General features: G+C 50.8%; 1 protein-coding gene across 1 annotated transcript in view; it reads left to right on the top strand.

Annotated features, from left to right (window-relative positions):
• LOC146861339 (oligoribonuclease, mitochondrial-like) overlaps nucleotides 1–20,503 on the top strand; it is a 175,053-nt gene that overhangs the window by 29,887 nt on the left and 124,663 nt on the right. Inside the window, exon 2 of the mRNA XM_085645624.1 lies at nucleotides 4,517–4,600. Coding sequence (XP_085501750.1) covers nucleotides 4,517–4,600 — 84 coding nt within the window. The remainder of the gene's footprint in view (nucleotides 1–4,516; nucleotides 4,601–20,503) is intronic.

Here is a 20,503-nt window from a genome sequence, read left to right as displayed (position 1 = left end):
GTACTTCAATATAGAATGGCAAGAGAAACCAGAGGGCGATTAAAATAAAAAAAAAATCAGCAGAGGACTTTAGAAAGTCACCCATTTCTTCCCCCAAACTTTTAGTAGTCTTTTTCTGGTTGGCTACAGCAGTTGTCAACTGAGACAGCCTTCTGCCCTCCTGCTAACGAGTGTCAAGTACTCCCAGGAAGGGGAACAAATGATTTGTGACCTCCTCCTGCCAAGATGGCAGGAGTGGCTAATTATACTGGATACACCTCTGGGGTGTACCCAGGGTTTTGTCACAGGGAAGAAGGGTGCTGGCGTTTTGGATTTGGACAGAGGGATGTACTGTGGGAATTGAAGCCCCATTGGCTAGTGAATCCTCCTCACTGAAACTTTAAATTGGCATAAAAGTAACACCCCTGGCTTCCAGCCTCAGAACACTGCTGGACTTTGAAATAACAGAAAAAGTACTGCATCTGCTGAACTTGTGGACTTGACTTCAAAAAGAGCAAGGCTGCTCCTGCTGTGGAACCATTGGATAGAGATCCCAAGGGCTGAACTTGCTCCCACTCATGTTAAGAACCAGTGACTGGACTCCAAGGGATAGTTGGCTAGCCTCATGTTGCGCTGTAGGGGGCACAAAAGCTAAAACAATACCTTCACCTGCAAAGTGCCTATCCTATCCTAAGAACTGTCCCAGGGCTGAATCTACTGCAAAGCTACTGCAAAGTGCCTAGCTAACCAGTTTGCCCTGGACTCCGCCAGTGTAACATGTAGAGAGACTCCTAGCCCCCAAGAGGACTGCAACTCGTGAGCCAAAGCCTCGAAGAAGTGTTTTTGAACACAGTGTCTGAGGTTCATAGACTGCCGCTATTTGCCGGTTTGTGATGGCCTCAAACACTGTCTAGAACCAAGGCTTTCACCAGTCCCCTGGACTTCACCAATCCGTCGATGTTGAATCCAAGGCCAGACTCGAGCCGTAGAGAACCCGCTGACCCCACTTTAGTTGAGAAAAAAGAATCAGAAATTTTTTAAGTGTGAAGGTAAAATCTTAACCCGAACCTGTGAGAAAGTGGCTCTGTATATACTGTTCCCAAATAGGTACAGTGTGGACAGAGTCCACAGTCCCCTGAGGTTTGGCAGAGGCTAAAGTTAGATATAACCTTACTCTCTAAAGTGGTAGCTTGGTCGAGCAGTAAGGCAGAATCAAAGGACAGTGTAAAGCATTTGTTGCACACACTCAATCAGCAAATGGTCTCACACACTCAATAACTGAACTCTAGGCCAATGGTTTATATGATTCCCTATGGAAGAAAATTCAAGTTGCAGGTAAAGTAGGTTCTCGTTACTTTTGTAATCCAGTACTGGGATCTCTATCTAAAACAGGTAAGTAATTACGTTTTCACAGTTAGCACGATTTTTAAAGAATATTTAAAGTTTGCAAAAATCGACACTTAGAAGAAATTTCACAGAAAAACAGTCAATGATTTCCTATGGAAGAAAACTGGGTTACTGGTAAGTACGGTTGTGAATATTTTTCAGGGTCAGTGCTAGGCACCAAGATCCAGCACTGGGATTTCTCCTAAAAGCAGGTGAGTGTTTTCGTTACTCGGTTGATTTTTGGTGAATATTTTAAGTTTTAGATACTCCACACTTAGAAGACATTTCAGAAGAAACCACTCACGGTTATGCTATGGAGGAAAATTGGGTTATCGGCTTTTGGGTAAATACTCGACTGGCAGAGTTAAGGTTCTGGGCACAGACTCTGGTCTCCCAGGGTCAGGTAGGTACAGTTGGTACACCATCAGCGGCACAGGGGCAGCCGGGTGCAGAGTGAGTTAGGCCCAATGTTATCCTATGGGAGGCAGGGGGGGCCTTGCTTGGTGGCTGCTGACTAGCAGGTCACGCGGCTGTGGGAGCTGGGCTCCTGGTCACTTGCTCAGGGCAAATGGGGAAGTAGATAGGTGTAGAGGGTACACTGCCAGGGCCACTCGGGCGGCTGGGTGCAGGGTGCTTTTGAGCCTTCGGGCGCTCAATGGATTTCAATAGGAAAACTCCTGGTTGAAAGAAGGCTGCAAGCTCGGGGACGAAGGTTCTTCAGGTGCCACCACCACTTCGAGAGGTAAGTTGGGTAGTTGGAGGATAGGTAGGTACCCAGGAGTTGGGCCCAGGGGGCCGCAGGGCGCCGGGTGCAGGGGTGCCTTTAGGTGTCGGGAAATCTTACGCTCTGTTGATCGCGGTTGGGGGGATACCTGGTTCTGAGGCTGCAGGCGTCGTCCGGAGCATCGAGGGGTGTCCTTGGGTGCCGGACTCCGGGTCACATTCACCGGGGGGTCGTCCTCGTGGTCTTTGTTCACTCCGGCACAGGCCAGGCTTGGCGGGTGCGGAGTGTGCAGGGTTCGCAGTTCCGGGCTGATGCCAGGGACTAGAAGTTGAATTTGAGCAGAGCCTCTGCTCATGGGAGTCCCAGGTGCTTAGAGCCAAAAGGTAGCCAGGTCCTCCAGGGTTTGTGAGGTTGCTGGCCACAAGAGGTGCCGCGATGTAGCAGGAGCAGGTTCGAGGGTCGACAGGCCGGTAGGGCTGGGGCCAAAGCAGTTGGTGTCTTCTTAGCAGCTGCACGGCAGGTCTTCTTTCTTCTTGCTCTTTGTTTTTCGGAATCTGGGTAAGGAAGGTTCAGGGTGCCCCTATATACTGGATTTAGGGGTGTTACACCCCCTATTCTGCCACTCTCCTGTGGGAGGGGGGCAGTAGCCTAGTCCTAATTGGGCAGGGCCTCCTATCTTCAAGATGGCGAGGGCCCGGAGATGTGCTTCACCTCGCCTCCCCAACTGAGGGGTGGGGTTGGCAGGCTGGCACATCCCCTGTCCTTATTTGGGGTTTCTGGACAGGCTTCCCGCCAGAGTGGGGGCAGCAAGTGGCCTGGGGAAGCTCACAGAGGCTTCATGCCTTTGAAGCTTCCCCCTGTCCATCCTAGTGGAGGAGACCTAGCACCTCACCCAGGATGTGCATTGTTGCAGGCCCAGGAGACTGGGGCTCTCCTACCCAGGGGTCCAGCAACATGTCTGCTGTGTGGCAGCCTAGGCAGCCCCTCAGACCAGACGTGGATTGTAGGTTAGGTTTCAGGGAGCTTCTCTAAGATGCCTTCTGTAGTGCTTTGTACATTAAATCCCACACTGGCAAACTTCTCAGTCTTCAGTGTTGCCATTCTGGTGCTGTGGAGGAATGGACCTGGGTACTGTAGGGGCACAGGGCTCATGCTCTTGTGCCCACATCACTGGCATAGGGCACCCAGCTAGAGGGGTGGCTGATGTATGCCAGGGCAGTGTAGGTGGTGGGCATGGTACACAGGGATGTGTGCCATGTCGACTGTTTTGTCCTGTACCCAGTCACTCCGCCTGCAAGGGCAGTGTGTGTGTGTTAGGGTACAGAGCCCCTAACGGTGGCACAATGAGTGCTGCAGCCCTTGGAGGCCTTCCCTGGTCACAAGGCCCTGGGTACCTAGGGTACCATTTACCAGGGGCTGACATGTGGCCAGGGTTTGCCAACTTGGGTTTGAGGTTTTTAGGAAAGGAACATAGGCCCTGGGCACCTGATTGGCAGGAGTCCGGGGCACACTCAGTCAAAGTACATAGTGGGGGCATACAATGCAAGAAAGATGGCACTTTCTCACAGAACCACCCAGTGCTTGCATTGAACCCCGACTTCCATCATTTGACTTTGCCCCAGACCCTTGCGTTCAAGGCTCATAGACTACAGCTATGAGTGAAAAGCAGTATTTAACCAACTTTTTAAAACGTTTCCAATCCTTATTGAGTGAAAAGCAGTGATTCATGAAAATCTTACAAAAATCATAACACTGCCTCCCTTCATCTGAATTGTGTTGTTTTGGAGTCTAATGAAAGAACTATATATTTATATTTTATCAAGCTGGCTTTTTATTGTCCTATTTCATACTTGACTATTTTGCTACTGATTAATAACTTTTTTCTTTGACTTACACCTCACTGCTCTGTGCCACAGCTACTCGGGGCTGAGGTAAGATTAGATTTAAAGAAACCTAACTGGATTTGGTATGGATTAGTGACCATTATTATTTGGCAAGTTCTCACAACCGCCCTAACTATTAATCAACTTTTTTTGATTACATATCCCAATGAGATTATGCTGCTTCTACCTTTCATTTTTTTATGCCATTGCCTTTTATTGCCAGTAGAAATGTGTGATAAACGTGTCACATTCTAACATTCAATTTTGAGGCTGTGCCCATTTAACCTAATTCAAGCTTTTACTTGCTTGCTGGCCTACAAATTACTTTGTCCAAATAAAACTGAGAGGTGGGCTATTTGCAAACATTTGCTTTTGCAATATTGACCTACTAAAAAGGGTTACCTTTTTAGTACCTCCCTAAGCCTCTTTGTGTTAGAGAGCACCACAGCTATACAAAATGTTGTGGTGCCAAATGCCTGACCGTAATAATGTTGTAACAGTCTGCTCATGCGCTTTCACTATGCTTTTTTCTGTCTTGCCACAGATGACTGGGTTGGATATCGAAAAAGACCAGATTATCGAAATGGCCTGTCTTATTACAGATGCTGATCTCAATATTCTGGCTGAAGTAAGTTGTGTATAAAGTCACTCATAATAAATTTCACCTGTGTCTGTTAATACTACCTTGTTGGTGAGAGTGATTTAGCTACAGTACATGGTATTGCACGAGTATGAACTCAAAATTTAACCTAAGCCTATTGCTCTGTTTCATTTATTAGTCGAACTCTCAAAAACACCGCCTACATTGATTTATGGATAGTGATTGTAATTCCATATTCAGCTGCACAACTAAATAATGGTATTGTCTCTGTGCTATAGAGTAAATATTTGTTGATAATGGAAAAATACCTCAGTGAAAAACAGATGACCAGGGGGATCTCAGCGTGCCAAATAAGCATAGGCTGCAAAGGCAAAATATACACTTATAGGTTTTCTATACACAGATATAGTGGAGCATGTGATAAGACTGAAACTAAGTAGTTACACAGGGACAGGATTCTAAAGTAATGAGAAAGAAGGCAAATGACTTTCAGACAGATAGACATTTAAACTCATCCAGCTGACCAATTCAGTCAAAAAAATCTTGCATCAAGAGCTAAGCATGGAAATGGGATTTTACACATCATAGATGGGTACAATCTAAGGCCATGATTAGCTAGAGCAGAACGATGGCTACAGTAGTTAGTTATGCTAAGACAAAATTTAATGTCACAGGTCTGTTACAGTAAGCACTTAACTGATAGAGACTTCTAGCGGCAGATTCCTTTTTTTTTTTAAATATATTTTTATAGGCATTTTATACAAATCGTCAAACAGAATATACATAAAACAAGCATTGGCATAGCCCATAGGTCTCACCTTTTGGGATCTTGTACGTTTTTGGCCAAAGCGATAGGCTTTGGCAATGTTTTTAAGCTATGTTAAAGAGCTCTGCAGCACCACTCTGCAGCACCACTCTGCAGCACCACTCTGCAGCACCACTCTGCAGCACCACTCTGCAGCACCACTCTACAGTACCCCTTTACAGCACCACCCTACAGCATCACTCTACAGCACACCATCTGACCTTTCCAATGAGAAAAATAATGCAGCGTCTTATTTCATATTCAAAGTGCTCTACGTGTGCACTCAAATAGTGCCTTGAACACGGTGTAAGAGAAGCAGGCAGTGAAAAGGCATCGGGGATGCAAGCACTGCAAACAGACGGGTGTCTCAGTCTCTGCTTGAAGTGAGAGAAGCAGGCAGGACGTGAGGCGGGAGAAGTAGGAAAAAACAGAATGGGAGAAGAGTTTCTGAGGTGGGAGGAGCAAGATAGTGCATACAATGGTGGAAAAGACAATCCGTTAGATTTGAGAAGCAGGGCGGTGCGAGCAGGTACTAGCAGACACAGTAAAAAGATGGGAGAAACAGGGACGACTGTGCACGAGATGGGGAGTTTGTAAATGCAGGAGGTGGAAGATACAGAAAGTGCAACAAAGGGGAAAAAGAGTGTGCCATTTGTGACGATCAGCGTGCAAAAGATGAAAAAAGCCGGGAATGTATAAAGATGTATACTTCTCAGGAGCCATCAGACACTTAACACAATGAGTACCTGCACCTCTATAGTTCCATGTAAAAAACTGTGAATAGGCGGTGGATCAGATGGACGTCACAAAAGCATGTTTGAGAGTGGGATGTAGGGCATCCAAGTCGCTATTAGTAAAAGAGCAAATAGAGCACCAATTTGCGCTAACTATACGAATATTCCATTAACATGCTAATTTTATTCCTACTTTAGATGTTTTGGGTCCAATTCACAAATGCAATCAACAACATGTAAATGAGCGCTACAGGAATATTACAGGAGCATTACTTTAAGAAGTGCAAAATGGCTTTTGAGAATTGACCGCAGGGTGTTTAAAGAGATGGCGAATATCGTGCAACTGGTAGAGTTAGGAATTGCATGAGAAGATGAGAGTTCAGAAGCAGTCTGCAGACAAGAGAAGCGGGGCGTTTCAGGGGTGGGTTGGAATGGAGGAGGCAGTGATGTGCGGTACCACCAGATGCCAACTTTACCTAAGGCCTTATCTGTCTGCGTCAGGCATCGCAGTCTTCCACGCTCCTCCCACACGTCTGCTTCTCGCCGTGCCTTGCTCTAGTCTTTGAGAGCCTGCTTCGCCCCTCAGGTTCACGTGCCCGCGGAGCTCTTGTCTTCTTTAAGGTCCCCGAGAGACTGCTCCATGCCTCGGGTCTCCCACTGCTGCTCCATGCGCCTGTGCACTGACTGTGCCTCCTTTCCAGGGACTACTCTTTCCTTGCCCCGAGCCGCTCTCTTCCAAGTCCCTGGGCTCTGTTGCCTGCGGCTGTGTGGCACAGGACCACCTCCGGCTGGTAGGAGGGGCAAGGGGCAGCCTGTGCTATTAAGAAACGGATAAACAAACCAGCGTGAGCCGGCGATCCTCGAGCATGTGCCTAAACACACTGCCCAAAGCTGCCCTTCAGTGGACTGGTGCATGCAAACGAAGTGATCCACAATAGGGCGGATTGAACAGCTGGGCTGGAAAGGGAGACAAGACAAAGGAAGTATCTTGGGCGGGGTGAGTGCAGACGCGCTATGGCAGGAGAGATGAGGGAAGAGAGGCAGACCAGTTCGATGGCAAGAGATGCTGAGGATGTCACCATAAACAGCAAGGCATTACAAGCGCGGCCGCCAATAGCACAAAAGTGAAAGATAATATGACCGCCATCTGTTTCCAATTAATGCGACTGCTAGACAGGCAAACGGAAACAAGCGCGGGTGCGATAATTGGAAACGGATGGCGCCGCTGCTCGCTCCTGCAAGGTGTATGCCATACATGCACGAGCGCTCATTGGAAACAGTGCAGTACATGCACAAGTTTTCCAAAAAGTACAGACCAATTTCAAGAGGTCACTCCTAAGCAGCGCTTGCGCGCTGATTAGGTTCGACCTAAAAAAGCATTACCACCGACAAGGGTGACTCCGTAATAACACAAGCACTCCTATGAAGTGCTTGAAAACCAAGAACAAAATTGCAATGTAAGGAGACATATACTTGGTCCATGTGCTATGGGAGGGCCAAAGAAGAGGGCATGACGAAGGACATCAAAGAAAATGAGAGCGAGAAGAAGTTTACCAATGGTAGGAGATGGGCGGCTACTAAGTCCACATATAGAGCACAATACGTCTCTTCCAGACAGGTCTAGCGAAGACAAAAAAACGGAATGGTCGAATAAAATGCTTGTCCAGCACCTGGAAAGGGAAACTACAGTGTTTGCCTCCCTCTAGTGGTGTTGCAGAGTCAGCTGCATCAGGAAGGAAAGTAACAGGCCTACTTTAAATTATGTATATACCGTTGTGGTGCGAGTTGGGGGTCCCAGTTCGTACGGGGTACGTGGTACGGGTCAGGGAGCCCAAGCTGCCCTCCCCTTATGACGTCCGTGGGATTGGCCATCTCTGGCTCTCAGATAAGGACACGGATACGTGTTGTCCTGTTGTGGAATGGTGACATTTCTTGACAGTCTGCTGCCTCCTATAGGTGTGGGTCGGAGTCACTCACTCGTTCCGCTTGCCTCTGGCAGGTTACTAGGACACAGCAGAGTCAGTCCCTTTTCAGATCAAACCTCGCCTTTCACCCACAGAAGGATTTCAGTGAACATTACTCTGTGGTTAGAAGACAAGTGCGACAATGCACTCTAGCGAGAGAGCACTGACCATTGGGGGAGTATTTATGGAGGTGCAGTGCTCCACACACCCCTTTCAGCACAGGTAATTCCCTCATTGTTAGAATGTAAACGATGCTGCCCGGGGTGCTGACGTAGGCGCTGCTCTAGAGGTCACGGGGAGGGAGGGAGACCCACCTGTCCGTCGGCTCTGAGGAGACAGGCAGGAGCACCACTTGGGAACTGCAGGGGTGACACGTCGCACCCTCCTGTCTTCACTCACGCATTAAAAGATTATCCGAGCATTAGTCGCAAGGAAAGCCAGCAGGCATATAAAACACAACTGGAAGAGAGCTGTTTTTTTAAGAGTAGAGCGAAACACAAACGCTACAATCTAGGATAAAGGGCTACTTGCCAGCAGACAAAAAAATCAATCGCGCTAAAAAGTTGAAAGGAAGGAACTGCTGTTTGTGCTGTAGCATTTATATAGCTCCGCACTCCCCTGTCGAGGCCTCAAAGCGCTTGGTGCAGATCTGCTAACCGATAAGCCTTTTGCTGTATAAGGTTTGAAAGGTTAACACTAGCCTAGCCGTGAAAAAGACAACCAGCAGAAGCTCGCGTGGCAGCAGGGGGGAAGGGGAGGAGGCCTGCGCAATTTACTTGCGGGAGAGAGCAGCTGGCGGCCCCAATAATTGATAAGATGTGGCCCGCAAGTGAATCTCCACACGTTCAGGCGTTGCCATTGAAGGCAATGGAACGCGTGCACGTTTTTGGCCGTAAAGCTGTGCCGATGACTACAGGTCTCCTGTGCAGCGCATGCTCGCTGTGTAGGCAAGACCTAAAAAGAAAAGGAAAAAATAAGAAAGAACGTAATAGAGGTTTCCACGGTATGCAATGCAAGAGTATCGACAATGGCACACTGGCCCCCTCAGCGATTCTCCTTATTTTTGATACAATAGTGCTTATACAGTAATCGCCTGGCGCCTCGTCCAACAGCCATTGCGCTAATCAGAGCTTTTTGAGATGTTGGTTACGTCATCATGTGATACTTGCATTCATTAGTGCTTGTTCCACTATTACAGTAAGTTTACATCTATGATATGGGTAGCTGTCCAAATCGAGTCCATCTTGCGGGTATGATATTTAAGTACGTGTTTGCATCACACTACAAACAGAGTTCAAGCCAGGGTAAAGAGAAAACGAAATTTAGAGAAAAGAAGAAAGAAAAGGAACCCAAATAGTGAAAACATAAAGTAACTTGTGCAGAGGAGTAGTTCATACGCGTTACCTCAGTAAAATCCCAGGGAATTGATAGCAAGCATGACCCGCAAGCAGGTCCGGAGGGTCAAGCGGGTTCCCCACCGCCGTGGACTTCACATCCGTGTCCCGCCAACCAGCCCAGTCTAGCGGCAGATTTATTCCTTTAGAATATTTCCCTGGTGTCAGGCTGGATCAGGAAAATCTTTAGCAGAACCCTTGTGCGCCCATAGGTGGCGTTGATGAGCTTGGCGTAGTCTGTGCTGGAAGTGAAGTGCACGTTGTCTATAAAGGCCCCACCCCAGTGTGCTGACATCAGTTCTTTTCTTTCTGCACAATCAGCGCAGATCCAGAGAGCTACCTTAGTCCATTATTTGAACAACTTTTTTTGACCTATTGTCATTTCTTTTTGAGGAAAGCTCCCAGTGTGTTAGGGATGTCCCCTAAAAATCTGTGGGTTTTAAATCCTGTGGATCCTGTCCCAGACACCAACCTGGTTTGTTTGATGTATAGAGAAAGGCCGTAGGTCCAAGGCCTGCCCAGACTGCCACACCAAGAACCTGAATGCAGTCTAGGAGGACTCCTTGAACGTTCTGTTACCCGAGTCTTATCGACTTTACAATGATCCAGGTCCCGGTCATCTAAAAGTTCCTTGACCCGTTCGCAGAGCTGCTTCCGACTGTTATCATTGTGCTCTTAGTCGTCAGGTAAGTCCCATGAAAAGCCCAGAAAATCATAGAAGTCGAAGCACTTTGTGACTCCGCTGGTCTAAGTCTTCGGATGAGACGCAGGAACAACAGCACACATTTAGGCACCTTTCCTACTTGTTATTCTCAGAGCCTCAGTCTGGTTCTACTCCTTGCCTCCCTGAATTTCCTGGAGCAATTCCCCCACCCAGCTGAAGGAGTTGTATGAGGCAGTGTACTTCATATTTGGAAGAGCCAACCACTCTGTGTGCCCTACAGCCCACCGGTTTGGCGTGTGCCCCCACTGGATTCCTGCCAGTAGGTACACCCTTAGCGCTAATCGGGCAATATGGATTTGTTCTTTGATCCACATGGGCTCTGGTCCTTATGACAATCACCCCCATGAAATAGCCTGAAATAAACTGGTACGAGGAACTGGTGGGCAGCTGAGGTTTTGGTTTTTTTGCTGCCCTGCAGCGGTCATGGCGATTGCCCCTACAGAAACTCTTCTTACCTTCAATGAAGCCTTCATGGTTGTCCTGCTAGGGGTATGGGCTAAGCCCTGCATAGTGGCTCCTGTGCACAGCACGCTTGCCTGCTGCTACTGCCCTGCTCCAGGAGACCCAGCTTTCCTCATGCGGTACCCCACCCCAGAGAGCCTGGTCGTTCAGGCCTCCACTTCCAAAGTCAGTCCTGGCGCATTCCCTACAGCTCCACCGGATAGGGAATCCAAGAGACTGGACACCTTTTGGTAAGAGGATGTTCTCTTCTACCAGCTTTGGACTGCGGTCAGTGAACACTGCATGCCTCTTGGACTTGGTACACCCACACAGTTTGGCACTCTGTTAAGCAAGTGCAGCCCATGTCCTCAGAGGAGGACCAAGCCATTTTGTCCCAGGCTATCGCAGATGGCAGAGCAAGGTTCACTATATACTGCGGACTGGCTAGGTCAAGCGAATGCTTCGTCATTAGACCTCCGTGGCCTTCTGTAACCAAGCATGGTTGAGGCCAGGTGGCTTTTCTGGGGATGTCCAAGCATCTTTTATGGACATGCTCAAGGGTTCTTTGTTCTGCTTTTGTCATAAATACTCCTGTTCTTTCACTTGTTTTTTCAGCCGCTCTTTTCTTCACATTATCATTAGACCCCCAGTTCCTTTTGTGATTTACATAGTATATTTGGGGATTAGAATTAGGGCAGGTCGTTAAAATATCCCTTTGACCCTATTTCTCGAAGTGCGTTGATGTTCTTCAATGACACATGCCTTTTTAGGGATGAGGCAGATTCGGCAGTCGAGCGTCTTAAGCCGAGCCATCACATTGTCGCTGGGCTGTCTATGGCCCCATACCAAACCCATTCTGCCTTTTGCCCCTTCCGTGGCTATGTTTGGGACGATCAACTGTGTCCATTCCCACCTAGCCACAAAGGCAACAGGCTCCCCTGTCCTTTCATAACTGCAGACGTGATTCCCACAAGGATCCATGGCAAGAGATGTCTAGTCTGCAGTTCCTCGACAACAGCAGTCTCCAAACCCCTTTAACATGCCCTCACATTACGGGCAACCCCCCAGTGGCAGGATCAAGCACCACCTGCAGTTCATCACATTTGACAAATGGGTGCTCAATTTTCCAGCAGGGTTACACCCTTTCATAAACTGAACGCCTCCCGCTCCCCCCGCCCGTGCCACCATCGATGGGCCGGCTGACGGAGGACTACCTCTCCCTTCTGCATTAGGAAGTGCAGGCTCTTTTGGTCAAAGGAGCCATTGAGAGGGTGCCAACATCAGAAATAGGTTGTGGTTGCTAGTCCTGATACTTTCTTTTGCCAAAGAAGGATGGAGGCCTTTGCCTTATACCAGACCTATGCCTTCTCAAATACTTCCTGAAGAAGAAAATTCAAAATGCTGATGTTTGCTCAGGTCCTGTCTGCCCTGGACCCTGGAGACTGGATGGTAGCGTTGGACTTAGAGGACACCTATTGCCATATTCCCGTCCTGTTGAGCCACAGACGTTATCTGCGGTTCATGTTCGACCACAAGCACGTTGTTTGCTGTGCTCCCATTTGGCCTTACCAGTGCACCTCGGGTGTTCACGAAGGTGATGGCTGTGGTTTCAGCCCATCTGCGGAGGGCAAATGTTCCAGTCTTCCCCTATCTTGACGACTAGCTGTTGAAGGCAGGTTGGGGTTCACTAGCAATGTGCTAAAGCCCCAGCTGACTCCCTCTCAGATGCACCCTTTCATCAGAACCATTCTGGACAAAATGCAGTTTCTGGCCTATCCTCCAGGATATTCAGGCTATGATTCTAATATCTGAAAGAAACACGTTAGTTAGATTCCTCACCTTAGAATATCCCCAGGCATCAGGCTGGATCCGGAAAGATTTTTGTAGCAGTACCCATTGCGCGTCGCTAGGCGTTGTCTGCGGCTCCGCGTCCGTCGTTGGCGTTGTGCGCCGGAATGACGTCGTCGGAGTACTTAGACGCCGCCCTCGCGCGCTGACGTCAGTTCTTCTTTTTTCCGTGCCAGATAGCGCCGATCCGGGAAGAGCTTACCCCTTAGTCACTTTTTGACTAAACTTTTTTGGTCTTCTGTCGACTCGACTCTGGTGCCGGTAGGATGCCTGGGTTTAAAGTCTGTGACTCCTGTCATCGACTGATGTCGGTGACGGACCACCATCAGCGGTGCCTTTACTGCCTGGGGGTCGACCATGACGCGGAGTCGTGCCTCGATTCAGGCCTTGACCTCGAAAGCTAGGCGGGACGGTCCCGTAAGCTTCTCGAGCTTCGGCACTTGGCTCCGCGTCTTCGGGTAAGTCGAAGCTATCAAAGAAGTCCAAGAGGCGACACCGCTCTTCGGACTCCCCTCGCTGGTCGCGCGACTCGGCCGGGGTGGTCCCACCCCCACGGCTCCGTCGGAGCCGCAGGAGCTGCGTCCGTCTCCATTCCCGCCGGTCCCTGGGACTGACGCGACTCCGGCGGAGGTCAGTGCTTTCCTCTCGGCCATGAGGAGCCTGGCTCCGCTATCGATGCCTGCCGGCGCGCCTTCGGGCCCCGTGGGCTGGACTGGGCGACCTCGCGTGCCGGCGGCTCCGGCCCCCGCGGGCTCGACTGGGCGACCTCGCATGCCGGCGGCTCCGACCCAGTCGACGACTTCGGTCCCGACGCCGCAGGACCCCGAGGGATCCAGGCCTGGATCTCTGCCGGCGCCGGTCGACCTCACGATGCCTCCTCTGCCGGCGCCGACACCGGTTCCGCCTCCAGCGCCGTCCCCGGATGCCGCCGTACCCCGGTTTAGCCCTGGTCCCGATGGATGTGCCTTTCATCTACCGTCCGGCTCCGATCATTCCTCCTGTTTATCAGGAATCGGATGACGGGGGCGACTGGGAGGGGTATGAGGACCCTATGGCCAGACAGCCCCAACTTTCACAGGACTGGGCAGACGAACTGGGGGATGCCAGTGGTCTGGACACTTCCCCGGACACTTGTTTCATCACTCATCCGACTGCGGCCTCGGAGGAAGGTGCAGCTTGCTCAGTGGTGCTGCGCAAGGCAGCCGAAGCACTGGGGCTCGAGTTGCCTGCTGTGGCCGTGAGGACTAACATCCTCACAGAGGTGCTTCAACCGTCAGCAAGCTCCACAGAGCCTCTGCTGCAGTTCAATGAGGCCCTCGTAGACGTTCTGCAGGGCACTTGGTCCAAGCCCTCCACAGTTCCTCCTGTGGATGGGAACGTGGCCCGGCGCCACCGCCCTGCTCCGGGCGACCCCAGTTTCCTGTCCCAACACCCCACCCCCGAGAGTCTGGTTATCCAGGCCTCAACTTCCCAAACCTCCTTCCCGTCCGCTCCTACGGATCGGGAATCCGAGAGGTTGGAACGTTCGGAAATAAGCTGTTCTCTTCCCTGAGTTTGGGCCTGCAGTCTTTGAACAACGCTTGCCTCTTGGACCGTTTCTCCCACTCAGTGGGAGGCGGTGGAGGACGTGCTGCCCCTGTGCCCGGAGGAGGCCCGGACACGACTCGCCCAGGCGCTTGCTGGCGGGCGAGATGCGGCACGACATGCCATACGGTGTGGACTAGACACCATGGACTTGCTGGGTAGGGCGATTTCCACCACGGTGGCGCTCCGGCGCCACGCCTGGCTGCGGTCCACGTCTTTCTCGGGGGATGTCCAGAGTACCCTCATGGATATGCCCTTTGATGGCACTCTCCTTTTTGGTGAGAAGGCGGATAGTGCGCTGGCTTGTTTCCCGGGCTACGGCCAAGTCCTTGGGCCTCTCGGCCCCGCGGCCGCAAACTTCCGCCTTTCGTGGCCAAGGAAGGGGCACCTCCTCACGTCCGCCTAGCCACCGGCCGCATACCCAACCTGGACGCGGAGGTGGATTCCGCCGAGGTGGTATTGGAGGACAACGTGCCGGTCAGTCTGCATCCACCCCGGCAGCATCCGCCTCAAAGCCCTCCTAGTCCGAGCTTTCAGGCCCATTCCACGCCAGTAGGCGGCAGAGTTCGCCATCACCTGCTCCACTGGCGATCCATCACATTGGACAGGTGGGTGCTGCAAATCGTCCGAAGGGGCTACTCCCTCCCCTTCGAGACGACCCCTCCAGCCATGCCACCGCAGTGCCACCGTATGTCGGGGGATCACTTGAATCTTCTGCGGGAGGAGGTTATGGCCCTCTTGGCCAAAGAGGCAGTCGAGCGCGTTCCTGGTCCAGAAGTAGGTCGTGGTTGCTATTCCCACTACTTTCTGGTTCCCAAGTAGGTCAAAGGGGGCCTACGCCCTATCTTGGACCTCAGGAGCGTCAACTCCTTCCTCCGGAAGGAGCGGTTCAAGATGCTCACTTTAGCTCAGGTTCTGGCTGCCCTAGACCCTGTAGACTGGATGGTAGCGTTGGACTTGCAGGACGCCTATTTTCACATCCCCGTCCTGCCGGCCCACTGGCGTTACCTGCGGTTCACGGTGGGTCAGGAGCACTTTCAGTTCACCGTGCTCCCCTTCGGCCTCACCAGTGCCCCTCGGGTGTTCACGAAAGTGATGGCGGTGGTCGCAGCTCATCTGCGCAGGTCGGGGGTTCCAGTCTTCCCCTATCTCGACGACTGGCTGTTGAAGGTGGGCTCGCCCCAGGCAGTGGTCTCCCACCTCCAGACTACGGCCGACCTCCTGCATTTGCTGGGGTTCTCAATCAATGTACCGAAGTCACACCTGAGACCCTCCCAGAAGCTCCTCTTCATCAGAGCGGTTCTAGATTCGGCGCAGTTCCGGGCCTATCCTCGAACAGCGGGTCTGGGATTTTCAGGCTCTGATTCCCATCTTTTGGCCTCTATCCTGGGTTTCGGTCAGGTTGGTTCTGGGGCTGATGGCCTCCTGCATCCTGTTGGTGCATTACGCCAGGTGGCGAATGCGGGCTCGGCAGTGGGACCTGAAGTTTCAGTGGGCCCAGCATCGCGGCATCCTGTCCGACCATGTCTTGATCTCGGAGGGCACTGCAACACAGTTGCAGTGGTGGCTCACGGACCGCGATTGGGTCGGGGCAGATGCCTCTCCCTACCCCAGCCGGAGCACGTAGTAGTAACGGATGTGTCCCTCCTGGGATGGGGGGGCCATATGGGAGAGGCGGAGATCAGAGGCCTCTGGCCTCCGGCGGAGTCTCAACTCCATATCAACTTGTTGGAGCTGAGAGCGATCCGGCTTGCTCTGAAAGCCTTCCTTCCCTCTGTCCGGGGAAGTGTCGTGCAGGTGTTCACGGACAACACCCCCGCCATGTGGTATTGCAACAAACAGGGCGGGGTGGGGTCGTGGACCCTTTGTCAGGAGGCTCTGCGTCTCTGGACATGGCTGGAACACCAGGGCATCATCCTGGTGGTTCAACATCTGGCGGGCTCTCTGAACGCCAGAGCAGACTAACTCAGCCGCCGGTGCATGATGGATCATGAATGGCGTCTGAACTCGGACGTGGCGCAAGGTCTCTTTCTGCAGTGGGGAGAGCCTTGGTTAGATCTATTCGCCACCGAAGAGAACGCGCAATGTCAGCAGTTCTGCGCGTTGGAATTTCCAAGGCGGCACTCGCTCGGCGACGTTTTTCGTCGCGAGTGGAGTTGCGGTCTGTTGTACGCCTTTCCGCCTATACCAATTCTGCCCAGAGTGCTGAAGATCTGGCGCGACCGGGCCCAAGTCATCTAAGTGGCTCCGGATTGGGCACGTAGGTACTGGTGTCCTGAGCTACTCAGTATGTCAATCGATCCTCCTGTACGACTGCCTCTTCAGGAGGACCTTCTGTCGCAGCAGCAGGGGACGGTCCTTCACCCGAACCTGTCCAGTCTCCACCTCCTTGCGTGGAGATTGAGCGGCGACAGTTGATGCCATTTGACTTGCCTCCGGAAGTCTGCGATGTGATTCTGGCAGCCAGGCGTCCCTCCACAAAATCGGTATACGCCTGCAGGTGGAACAAATTTGTGGCATGGTGCACAGCAAAGGCTGTGGATCCCCTTTCCGCCCCTATCTCTGAAGTTCTTCTCTTTCTTCTTTCTTTGGCCCAGCAGGGCTCTGCTCTGGGCACCTTGAAAGGTTATCTTTCTACAATCTCTGCTTTCTTACGGCTTCCTGATCAGCCTTCTCTTTTCAAGTCCCCTGTTTCGCGTTTTCTTAAAGGCATTACTCACATGTTCCCTCCTGTCCCCTTCGTAATGCCTAAGTGGGATTTGAATCTTGTCTTGACCTTTCTGATGTGCGCTCCCTTTGAGCCTCTTCACAATTGTCCCCTTCGTCTTCTGACTCTTAAGACTGCTTTCCTGCTAGCTACCACCTCGGCTAAACGGGTGAGTGAGCTCCAGGCTCTGTCATCTAAGCCTCCTTTTCTTTCTGTTCATCCGGACAAGGTTGTCCTCCGGACTCGTCCTTCTTTTCTTCCAAAAGTGGTGACCCCCTTTCACATAGTGCAATCTGTCACTTTGCCCACCTTCTTTCCGCCTCCGCATCCTTCGAAAGAGGAAGAGAGGCTCCACCGTCTGGACCCCAAACGTGCGCTGTCCTTTTATTTGGACCGCACCAGACAGTTCCGGGTGGACGACCAACTTTTTGTTGGGTACGTAGGTGCTAAGAAGGGGAGGGCTGTACACAAGCGGACCATCTCATGGTGGGTCGTATTGTGTATAAAGGTTTGTTATTCCTTGGCGAAAAAGGACCCTCCTGTTGGGCTGAGAGCCCATTCCACCCAGGCCACAGCGGCGACTACTGCCCTGGGATGGGGAGTTCCCTTGCAGGACATCTGTCAAGCGGCAACGTGGGCCTCACTGCACACGTTCGCCAAGCACTATTGTCTGGACAGCCAAGTCCGGAGAGATGGCTTCTTTGACCGTTCTGTTCTCCAGGACTTTCTGGTGTGATCTTGGTTCGCAGACCCACCACCGGGGTTGGTATTGCTGGGGTATCTATTCTAAGGTGAGGAATCTAACTAACGTGTTTCTTTCAGGTGAACAAGTTACTTACCTTTGGTAACGATGTATCTGTAAGAAACATTAGTTAGTTAGATTCCTCACCGGCCCACCCATCCTCCCCGTTCTGCGAACTGACATCTAGGGTTAAGGTTATACTTTTCAGGCCCCTGGACTTTTTTGGCACCAGTGTCGGTCTCTTGCATGGCTCTGCGTTCCCGGCACGGAAAGCTATGTACAAGAACTGACGTCAGAGCGCGAGGGCGGCGTCTATGTACTCTGGCGTCATTCCGACGCCAACGACGGACGTGGAGCCGCTGACGACGCCTAGCAACGCGCAAAGGGTATTGCTACAAAAATCTTTCCGGATCCAGCCTGGGGATATTCTAAGGTGAGGAATCTAACTAACTAATGTTTCTTACAGATGCATCGTTACCGAAGGTAAGTAACTTGTTCGTTTGTGTCTTTAACCTGGATTTAGGTGAGTTTGACTGTGAGGCTACTTGGCCTCATGGCCCCCTGCATCCTGCTGGCAACACATGTCCGCTGGCTTATGTAGACTCTGCAATGGGATTTGAAGTCCCAGTGGGTGCAGCATCAGGGGAACCTCTCCAACCTGGTCCAGATATTGGAAGAAACTGTGAAGGACCGGTAGTGGTGGATAACAAACCGCAATTGGGTTAGCAGCAGACCCCTTCCTCACCCAACGTTAACAGTGGTGACAGATGTGTCCCTTCTGTGTGGGGGTGGCCATTTGGGAGAGGTAGAGATCAGAGGCCTCTGGTCTTCGGCGGACTCTCAGCTCCACACAAACCTGTTGGAGTCCAGAGCGATTAACTTGGCATTTAAAGCTTTTCTGCCTTCCTTCAAGAGGAGGCTGGTTCAGGTGTTCATGGACAATGATACTGCAACAAACAGGACAAGGTGGGGTCGTGGACCATGTGCCAAGAGGCCTTGCGTTTCTGAACATGGATGACGGGTCACAATATTTTCCTGGTTGTAAAACACTAGGCGGGATCCCTGTATGCCAGGGTGGACTAACCCAACTGTCGATGCCTCTTGAATCATGAATTGCTTCTCCATCTAGAGGGTTTGCAAGGTCTCTTTCACGATTGGGGAGAACCTTGGTTAGATCTATTCACTACTGTCGACATCGTGCAATGTCAGCACTTCTACACGCTTGAGGTTCCAAGGCGGCTCTCGCTCGGGTGTGCATTTTGTCGAGATTTCAGGCCTCCTGTACGTCTTCTCGCTGATACCATTTCTGCCCATACTACACATGAAGATCGGGAACAACTGGTCCCAAGTCCTTCTTGTGGCACTGGATTGGACACAGCAAGTGTGGTATCACAAATTTATTCAAAGATAAAGAATCTGTGGCTAGAAGTCTCTATCAGATGAACAAGTTACTTAACTTCGGTAGCACCTTATCTGGTAGAGACTCTATATTACCGCAGATTCTTTACCAACCCTTTCGTACTCCCTGGTTCTGCGAATGTTTTTTTTTTTGGGGTTATTTTGTGTGTGTGCATAGAAGGCCCTTTCAATTGCTTAATGGCTGCACACTGGTCTATCAGCATTCTGCCGTGGCTTTGTGCTTATGGCAAGAAAATGTCATGATAAGAAACTGTCAGCCAGCTGGCGTGGGGCCTATATAGGCACCACACAATTCACTTTCAGCCGACATGAAGCCAATCTAGGCCAACCAACCGGCGCACAGATGTACTGCCCTGGAGCTTCCAGATCCAGTCTGACGGCTGGGAAATATTCTACCTTAAGAAATCTGCATTTATAGGCCCCACAAAGTTCAGAATCACCGACCAAGGCAGAACGCACGTATTTGAAGACCCAAAAGAACTGTCCAGATACCTACAAGCTCCCACACAGCAAAAGATGGAAACCTCTCAAGCAGGCACAAACAAGAGGTGAGCCTCACCGGATCTAAGAGTGGAATGAAGGAATGAACATAAAAGCATACTCAGAACCTGGATCTACCTCTACTTTAATACACACGACTTACCTCAGGCAGGACCTAAACTCACAAATATCTACCTCGAATGGACGATCCAGTCCCAAGGAAGAAACTTGTAACATGAAACTGTACCAACGCAAGAAGTGATGTGATCGATATACCGACAATAACAGAGCATGCAACTCAAACAAAAACAGTCGATGGGACTAAGAAGATAAACACTATAACACTATATCCTTTTGGGGAAAGTTTCTATAGGAATGTATCAGTGGGAACGTAGTAACCATGAGAGAACACCCATTTTGATAAATAAGGGCTATAGTGTGCTAGAGAAGACCAGTAGATGCAGATGTGGAGAGTGTATCTATATAGCAGCTCGGTCGTAAAGAATCATAGCGAACCAGGGGAAGCGGAGCGGGATCTTTGCTGTCGCATGTCCAGAATACTTCTGCATGCAAGGAAGGAAACGTCATTATGACCTAGGGGGGAGCTCAGAAGCGGGCCCAACAGAGGGAGACACAGTTAGCGCCCACCCAATGTCCCAAAGGGGCAAGGAGGAATACCAAACAGAATGTAAAAATGGTTTTGGGTAAAACATCGAACATCCAGCATATTAATATGTCACTAGACAGCCCGAAATCCTTAACGTCCAACCTAAAGATAGTCTCCTTAAATGTGAAAGGTCTCAACCACCCAGTTAAAAGGAAAAAAAATACTAGACTATCTAGCTAAAACAAAAGGAGATGTCTTCCTTCTACAGGAGACCAGGCTATCTCTTGAAGATGTAGAACGAATTAGGGCGAGATGGGTCGGACAGATGGCCTGTTCTCCAGCCACAGGAAAGAAGCAGGGTGTGATTACCTTGATAAACAAGAACTCCAAAATAAGTATAGAGGAACAACCAAGCGATGAGGAGGGGAGAATACTTGTGACGCATCTGAAAAGGGGGGGAAGAAAGCATACATTAAGTCAA

This window comes from Triturus cristatus, chromosome 3_1 (genome assembly GCF_964204655.1).
Source record: "Triturus cristatus chromosome 3_1, aTriCri1.1, whole genome shotgun sequence".
Taxonomy (NCBI): Eukaryota; Metazoa; Chordata; class Amphibia; order Caudata; family Salamandridae; genus Triturus; species Triturus cristatus.
This window is presented reverse-complemented; position numbering and strand designations above follow the sequence as displayed.